General features: G+C 47.0%; 1 protein-coding gene across 3 annotated transcripts; it reads left to right on the forward strand.

Moving 5' to 3' along the window:
• Positions 1 to 1,445: 1,445 nt before the first annotated feature.
• Positions 1,446 to 8,059, forward strand: FAM170A (family with sequence similarity 170 member A). 3 transcript variants are annotated; one of them, XM_015140632.3, is made up of 5 exons: positions 1,446 to 2,033; positions 4,944 to 5,084; positions 6,185 to 6,974; positions 7,265 to 7,323; positions 7,935 to 8,059. In XM_015140632.3, exons 1-4 carry the CDS (start codon positions 1,964 to 1,966, stop codon positions 7,269 to 7,271), a joined length of 1,008 nt encoding a protein of 335 aa, XP_014996118.1. In that variant the 5' UTR covers positions 1,446 to 1,963; the 3' UTR covers positions 7,272 to 7,323; positions 7,935 to 8,059. The 3 variants fall into 3 exon arrangements, with proteins under 3 accessions (XP_014996118.1, XP_001089348.2, XP_014996120.1); XM_001089348.5 differs by having other exon boundaries at positions 7,268 to 7,323; XM_015140634.3 differs by having other exon boundaries at positions 1,826 to 2,033; positions 6,185 to 6,477.
• The last annotated feature ends 435 nt before the right edge of the window (positions 8,060 to 8,494 follow it).

The following is an 8,494-nucleotide window of genomic DNA, read 5'->3' on the forward strand; positions in this document are numbered from 1 at the left end:
GCTTTAAAATACAGCAAATCCCCCACTCCTCTATCTCAAATACCTAAATAAAAAGAAATGAACAAAAGATTAAAAGTGTGTGTATGCAGTGGATGGAACAAGAATGGCAGAATACTGATAACTGTTGAAACTGGATTATGTGTACATGAAGCTGCATTCCTATTACACAATTCTCTCTACTTTAGTCTGAAAATTTTTACCACACAAAAAATGCTCCTTGGCCCCTCTTTTTTAGGGATTCTTTAAGAAACTGGAGATTTAATCTCATCAGCAATTTTTCACAAGGCTACATTTGCCCTATCTTCATTCTCCCTCTGCCTGGGGACAGTCTGCAGTGCCCTTTCAAATTTGGGCCTACCTTGGTCCTCTGGGTATTTCTACTGCTTTTTTAATGCAGTGACTTCTGGGAATCCCCCTCATGCTTGTCAACTAATAGTCCCACTGGATTGGGGTCACTGCCCCAAATGAGGTATCTCTAATTTTAGATTGGAATCAGGAAAATCCAGATGAGTTGCCACTTATAACTGGTATACATTTCAGCCTATGAGCAGAGATGTGCAGGAGATAGTATGCAATTTTCTTATATAACTCCATTTAATTTGTAATTTAAGCCTTGGTTCTGTTGATGTCCTGTTTGGATTTCCACCTCTCCCTATTTGGAAATCATACAGGGCTGAGGTTTTGAGGGTGGGGTGAGAGCATAGTCTCTGGTTATTGGAGCATACAGCTGAAGTTTAGATGCCCATCAGCTTAGTTGCCAGGGCATCTTTAGGTGGTGTGGCTCCTATGCCATGTGTGAGATAGGTTGCCATGATTCTGCTTGTATGCATAATACAGCCAGCCCTTCTTGAAGTTTTTGCCGCCTGTACCTCTTCAGCCACATTTCAGAGGGCTCCTCTCCTCCATAGTTTGAAGATCTCTCTCTCTCCCTGACCTAATCATTACCTCTCAACACTGTAGTAGAGTAAGAAGGGGGCATGCCTAATTAAAAAAATCCTGCTTCCATTATGTTTCTGCTAACTTTCCTCTTTCCTATGGAGTTTCAGATTTTAGAAATAAAAGTCAGGTAGGGTGTGGTGGGTGTGGTGGCTCATGCCTGTAATCCTAGCACTTTGGGAGCTTGAGGCTAGGAGTTCAAGACCAACCTGGGCAACATACTGAGACCCTGTTTCTAAAAAAAAAAAAAAAAAAAAAAAAAATTAGCGAGGTGTGGTGTTTCATGCCTGGTGCCAGTTGTTCCAGCTACTTGGGAGGCTGAAGTGTGAGGATCACTTGAGCCCAGGGGCTGAAGTGACCTATGATCACACCACTGCACTCCAGCCTGGGTGACAGAGGGAGACCCTGTCTCTCACAAAACAAAACAAAATAAAAACAACAGCAACAGCAACAAATAAAAAACAAAGAAAGAAAAGTCAAGATGATTAACATGCTACTGCTGCTTTCAGCCCTGCCATACCCTTCCTCTGAGCAATGAACACAAAGCCTGCTACCTGCTTGAGTCCAGAAGGGAAAGGGTGAAAAAAAAGGAGAAAAGAAAAAAATTAAACAGAAACATGTTAACATCTCAAAATATTCTGCCACATTTGAAATACGGGAGAGTTGAATTCATTAGAGGGCTTCTACTGGAAAAAAGGAATTGTTCTTGAAAAGGAGGCCTCTGCAGTTGCACAGACTGTGTTGGACCTAGGTCCGCAGAACGCTGTGATGTCATCATTGAGGTCAGAGAATCTGCTGTGGGCCTGGTGACCTTTGAACCTTAACAGCCCTGCAATGTAGTGAGCACTGGGCAGTGCTGCTGGTTCACTAAGCCGTCTTGAGTTCTTCAGCTATTTAGGAGATTCAACTACGTTTATTCATACTGAATCTTTTTAATGAATTTCCTGAGAGCCAAGAAGGGCCAATCTACAGAAAAAAGCGGGAGGTGGACCTTAAGCATCTTCTAGAAACTCTTCTAGCTGATACCATGAAACGACGACAAAAGAGGAAACATTTGGAAAATGAAGAGTCCCAGGAAACCGCTGAGAAGGGAGGAGGTATGTGCTGGGCAAACTCTCTGGGTCACAAGCGTCACTGGCCAGCCTGAGCCTTTTTCTTTAATTTTATTTTTGAGACGGAGCCTCGCTCTGTCGCCCAGGCTGGAGTGCAGTGGTGCGATCTCGGCTCACTGCAAGCTCCGCCTCCCGGGTTCACGCCATTCTCCTGCCTCAGCCTCCCGAGTAGCTGGGACTACAGGCGCCCGCCACCTCGCCCGGCTAATTTTTTGTATTTTTAGTAGAGATGGGGTTTCACCGTGTTAGCCAGGATGGTCTCGATCTCCTGATCTCCTGATCCGCCTGCCTCGGCCTCCTTTTCTTTTTCTTTTTCTTTTGAAATGGAGTCTTGCTCTGTCGCCCAGGCTGGAGTGCAGTGGCGTGATTTCGGTTCACTGCAAGCTCCACCTCCTGGGTTCTTGCCATTCTCCTGCCTCAGCCTCCCGAGTAGCTGGGGCTACAGGCGCTCACCACAATGCCCAGCTAATTTTTTTTTTTTTAATTTTTTTTATTTTTAGTAGAGATGGGGTTTCATCGTGGTAGCCAGGATGGTTTCGATCTCCTGACCTCGTGATCCACCCGCCTCGGCCTCCCAAAGTGCTGGGATTAAAGGCGTGAGTCACTGCACCCGGCCAGCCTGAGCCTTCTTTAGGGAGGAGGAACTGAGGAGAATGTACTACCTATGCGGTAGTGAGGGGGAGACCTGGCTGTTGGCTGATGCCGGCACATCCATCTTGAGGGTACCCGGATGTGAGATGGACAGGAAGTCCAGATGCCACTGGCGCAAGATACAGAAAGCCAGCCCTGCTGGGCTGAGAACTTTTGTTCTGGGGCTGCTGGTACCTGGAACTATGTCAGTTTCCAGGCAGGTCGGGGACCCACTTACAGAGACCCAGTGATGCAGCCTGAGTCTCGTCTTTCTCTCATTCTCTTTATTTGCTCTTTCCCTGGGGTGACTGAGGTGGAAGGTGTGAAGGGTGCTGGTAGAAATCTATGAGTTGCACTGCCCCTTTTAGCAGAAACGAAAGAGTAGCCCAATGAATTAAAGGCCTTGTTGAAAAATATCTTGAGAAGCGAAATGCTTGTTAGAAAGTAGATTAAACACTTGTTTGGGGATGGCATCATACTGAAACCACGGAGGTTTGATTTTTCAGCAGGAAGAATTAACCAATTAATCCAACAGAATTTGTGAATCCACAGTGTGGGACATCCCAGAGGAAATGACACCAGGGTAAGGGTCTTCGATTGCTGTCAGTTTACTTCCCAGGCTGCATGATAATGGCAGGTATTAAATGTAAAGAAGCCGCTTATCCTGAAAGGGGGATGGTCACATGCAGGAGACAGGGCAGAAAGGAGCCTGCCCCAGAGATGGCCCTCGAGGCTTCTGCCCCAGTTAGAGCTCAGCAGCGCCTATGAGGCCCAAGGTCATAAAGACCTGTAGGTTGAGCCCTGGGAATGGAGGCATGAAGAATAGGCATGGAGAGCAGGGGGCTGGGACAGGAAGGGGAAGGCAATGGTTTTCCTCTCCTTCATCTACCCTTACATTTCAGAATTTGTCTGTCTGTGTGTGTGTGTGTGTGTGCGCACGTGTGTGTTGGGAGGGGGAGGACTGGAGATAATGGGAGCACAGTGGTGGGTTCTGCAGGGTGAGCTTTCTGTCACCATGCCTCGGCCTGGGCAACACTCAATACACATAACAGTGTGTACCGAATTTTTGTTAAGGGTATTCCAGGAGACAGTCACTCATATGCCCATATGTACTCTGATACAGAAAAAGAGTCACACACCTCCACACACAGTACATACAGTTAGATACACATACCGTTCCTCTATTACATACTCACACAACCCATGTGTGTGACAGTCTTTTCTTCCTACAGAGATTTCACGTGTGTGTGGGGGGGGTGTGTGTGTGTGTCTCCTCAACTCTCACACAAACACAGCTACCTTAAACTATCTCTAAATACCTCTTTAAGAGCCAGTCACACATCATACATGCCATATCTGTAACACATTGTGTAGCAGAGCCAGGCCTGCTTTGCATAGACCACGATGAAACAAAGATTCACCACCATCCCCTTATTAGGGTTGCCAGATAAAATACAGGATGTCCAGTTAAACTTGAATGTCAGATAAACCACCAATGATTTTTTAGTATGAGTGTGTCCCAAATATGGTATGGAACATACTGACACTAAAGATAAGTATGACAAATATTGCATGGGACATACTTACAGTAAAAAATTATTTGTAATTTATCTAAAATTCAAATTTAATTTGGCATCAGCTGTATTTTTGCTAGATCTGGTGACCCTTATATATTCATAATGAGCTAACCTATGATATACTTATATTTCTGCTTAGTGTCTGTCTTCCTTGTCTAGAATGGAAAGTGCACTTAGAAGAAGGACTGTTTTGTTCAGTATTCCTAGAGCCTGGAAGAGTGGACTGGTGTCTGATCATGGTAGCTGTTCATGACATATTGCCAGATGAATGAATTAATGTACATTATAAATACAAGCCACACCATATAATCAGGAAAAGTTACATATTGCATAATTCCAGGGTTGTAAACACAAACTATGCACACAAACTCCATAGACACAGACACATGTTTCTATAATATACCCACACAAACCTACACATATCAAAGGCTATCTGATATGTATCACTCTTACACTTCAGACCTATTCATAGTCACCACACAGGCCTACGTTCCTAACGATACACTATCAAAATATCTGTTGACTGTAATTAAATATTGGAGTATCCACCAGAAGGCTGTCTCACAAACCAAGTATGTTCACCACACCTGACATATGTCAGCCACTCAGTAAATATTTGTTGGATGGGTAAATGATGCACAAACATTCCCCATCCACCATATCTCTGTGCCCTTCATACCTTTCTCAGGAATGTCAAAGTCCCAAGAGGATGCCCTGCAGCCTGGATCCACTAGAGTGGCCAAAGGCTGGAGCCAAGGGGTGGGAGAAGTTACTTCTACCTCCGAATACTTCTCCTGTGTTTCTTCTTCACGCAAGCTCATCCACGGTGGTAAGGGTGCAGGGCTCCTTGGGCATGTGGCTTCTTGGCTGTGGGGTTCATTGGGCATGAAAATCTTTGAGTGTGGGGCTGTTTGGGACTGGGACTGTTTGGGTACAGGGCTCTTTGAGCATGAGACTTTTTGGTTGCAGTGCTGCTTGAGTGTAAGGCTCTTTGGGAGTGGGACATTTTGGGTTTGGGGCTCCTTCGGTGTGACACTCTTTGGGTGTGGGGCTCCTTGGATGTGAGATTCTCTGGGTGTGAGGTTCCTTGAGCACGACACTCTGGATACAGGGCACTGTGGGTATGAGACTCTTTGGGTGCTGGGCTCCTTAGGTCTGGGACATTTTGGGTGCAGAGCTCCTTGGGTAGGGGACAGGAGGCCCATAGATCCAAGGATGAGGCTAAGAGGAAACCCAGGGCAGTTGGATATGATCAGAGCTCTGCAGAGGTGTCTGGGCAAGATACAGAGCTGTTAGAGGAGTATGGATATGAGCTCAGTGTAGGAGAGCATGAGCCCTGGTGTGCAGTCAGGCAGTCAGGGTGCAGAGGCCAGGAAAGTCTGCTCTTGGGGTGTAGGGCCACAGGACCAGATTAAGCACCTTCAGTGGAACTACTTGGGCTCTGACTTTGCCTTCCAGAGAAAAACAGAGTTCCTCAGCCCAGGCCTCCAGCACTGCAGCAAGACTCTAGCTCAGGCCTACACACCTCACACATACAACCACACGCTCCACAGGTACACTCTTTGCACACATCCCAGACAAATGCGTGACCTGCAGTGCCATTCTCCCACACTACCTCCCACATTCCACAAATAACACATCAGTGATGGCACCAACTCACATCCTCATAGCACACACATGCTGCCGACATTCCACATAAGCTGCAGTCCTCACCACCATACTCCACACCCCTGTATACAGACATCCCAGCAACATCCCTACACACAAATGACACTAGAATCACTATCCCACAATATGAACAACAAACACCAAGCTCACCACACAGCTGCATCACACCACAGTCTCCTGCACCACACATATTCAGCGTATGTTCCCCCAGTTCCTGGCATGGCCCATGCATCTGCTCATGTTTCTAATTTCCTTTTCCAGGAATCCAGAGACTACATCGAGACAGCCCCCAGCCTCAGTCACCCCTGGCCCAGGTTCAGGAACGAGGAGAGACTCCTCCCTGCTCACAACATGTCTCCTTGTCATCCCATTCGTCCTATAAGACTTGTGTGTCCTCTCTGTGTGTAAACAAAGAGGAAAGGGGCATGAAAATATACTACATGCAGGTACAAATGAAAAAAGGTGTGGCTGTCTCCTGGGAGACAGAGGAAACTTCGGAGTCCTTAGAAAAGCAGCCAAGGATGGAAGAAGTGACCCTTCCTGAGGTTGTGAGGGTAGGTACTCCCCCCTCTGATGTGTCCACCAGAAACCTCCTGTCTGACAGTGAGCCCGGCGGGGAGGAGAAAGAGCATGAGGAAAGGACAGAATCAGACAGCCTGCCAGGCTCACCCACTGTTGAGGAGACACCCAGGGCCAAGACTCCTGATTGGCTGGTGACCATGGAGAACGGCTTCAGGTGCATGGCCTGCTGCCGGGTTTTTGCCACTGTGGAAATCCTCCAGGAGCATGTGCAATATGGGATCAGAGAGGGCTTCAGCTGCCACGTCTTTCATCTCACCATGGCTCAGCTGACAGGCAACATGGAATCAGGGAGCACCCAAGACGAGCAGGAGGAGGAAAATGGAAATGAGGAGGAGGAGGAAGAGAAACCAGCAGCAAAGAAGGAGGAGGAGGGGCAGCCCACAGGGGAAGACCTTGGCCTGAGGAGATCCTGGAGCCAATGTCCAGGCTGTGTGTTTCATTCTCCAAAGGACCTTCCAAAGGACAGGAAGTGAGCAAGGGCTGGGTCGTGGGACCGTTGAGGGAGCAATGGCTTCCCTGAGCCAGTACTCTCTCCCCAGTTCAGGCTCCCTCTGTAAGGGAGATTTGGGGGCTTTATTGGCTCAGGGAACAATGGAAGGGGACATAACTGGGATCCCTGCTTCTTGCCTAGGCATCTAATAAAGTCTTGATTGTAAGTCAGGACTTGTCTTGACCTTTCTAGCTCCTGCAGGAAATTCTGAGAATTTCTAAGGTTGCATTAACTAAGAAGTGTCTTTCTTTGGTTTTATTTTCACACAGCAGCTGAGACTTATGGGCCAGAAGATACTGGAAGATGGTGTGGCCTTTTCTTGCAAGAGGTAAGGAGTGAGATTTGCAGTTTTCTGAGGCTGTGTCATGAGGGCCCAGAGGAATCCAAGGGAAGGAGCTGCAGGGATGCACTGGGTCACCTGGCGGCTCTGCAGCTGCATCAACTTGTGGTGCACCTGGTGCTTCTGGGGGAATTGCCCTCCATTTGCTTAGACGATAAGGTGAAGAGCATTGACTGGGAACTTTCTCAATGTCTCCATGATTGTCCTCAATTCTAAGAGGAAGTACTGCAGCTCTTCAAGGCAGAGAAAACTCAGTTTAACCTCAAGGGCCAGGATTGGCCTGAAAGGACAGGCTGCCAGCAAGATCAGAGGTGTGGAGTCTGAGAGCCTTTGGCCTGAGCTGGGACCTCACCTCAGCCCATGAATATAGCCCTTGAGGAAAAGGGGAATTTGGAGAGGTAACATCATCCTCATGAGATACCAAGAGACCTGGAAATGTTTCAGAACCTTCATTTTGCTGCATTTGATCTGGAAACGAACTCACTGTGGGGGTGCATGACTCTGAGCTTTAAAACAAAGGTGAAGGGTAACTGACTAGTGATGCTTATATTGTTTCTTGCCTCTTCCTGTTCTGCCTCAATTGTTTTCTTCACTTTCAGGGAGAAGAAAGAGCCATGGAGATAGTAGCAGACAGACTGCCCAAGGTATGAAGGAGATGAGGGACCAGCACTCAGTCTAACATGTAAACATCATATGTAATAAAGGTTATGTTTCAAACCTTCCCTGGATATATTATTTAATTAACAAATTAATCTATCTATCTATTCATCATTTTCTTTTTTTTTTTCTTTTTCTTTTTCTTCTTCTTCTTCTTTTTTTTTTTTTTTGAGATGGAGTTTCACTTTTGTTGCCCAGGCTGGAGTGCAATGGCATGATCTCGGCTCACTGCAACCTCTGCCTCCTGAGTTCAAGTGATTCTCCTGCCTCAGCCTCCCAAGTAGCTGGGATTACAGGCACGTGCCAACACACACAGCTAATTTTGTATTTTTTTTAGTAGAGACGAAGTTTCACCATGTTGGTCAGGCTCGTCTCGAACTCCTGGGCTCAAGCGATCCACCCGCCTGGGCCTCCCAAAGTGCTGGGATTGCAGGCGTGAGCCACGGCGCCCAGCCCTATTCATTATTTTCGTCTATCTATCTAGTGGTTTGTGAACGAAGTT

This window comes from Macaca mulatta, chromosome 6 (assembly GCF_049350105.2).
Source record: "Macaca mulatta isolate MMU2019108-1 chromosome 6, T2T-MMU8v2.0, whole genome shotgun sequence".
Classification (NCBI taxonomy): domain Eukaryota; kingdom Metazoa; phylum Chordata; class Mammalia; order Primates; family Cercopithecidae; genus Macaca; species Macaca mulatta.

Bases quoted from the DNA above. Each gene is read 5' to 3' on its own strand.
- FAM170A (XM_015140632.3), top strand. From the start codon at position 1,964: ATGAAACGACGACAAAAGAGGAAACATTTGGAAAATGAAGAGTCCCAG. The intron at 2,034-4,943 runs GTATGTGCTGGG...TACCTTTCTCAG, and splicing joins AACCGCTGAGAAGGGAGGAG to GAATGTCAAAGTCCCAAGAG. The intron at 5,085-6,184 runs GTAAGGGTGCAG...TTCCTTTTCCAG, and splicing joins ACGCAAGCTCATCCACGGTG to GAATCCAGAGACTACATCGA.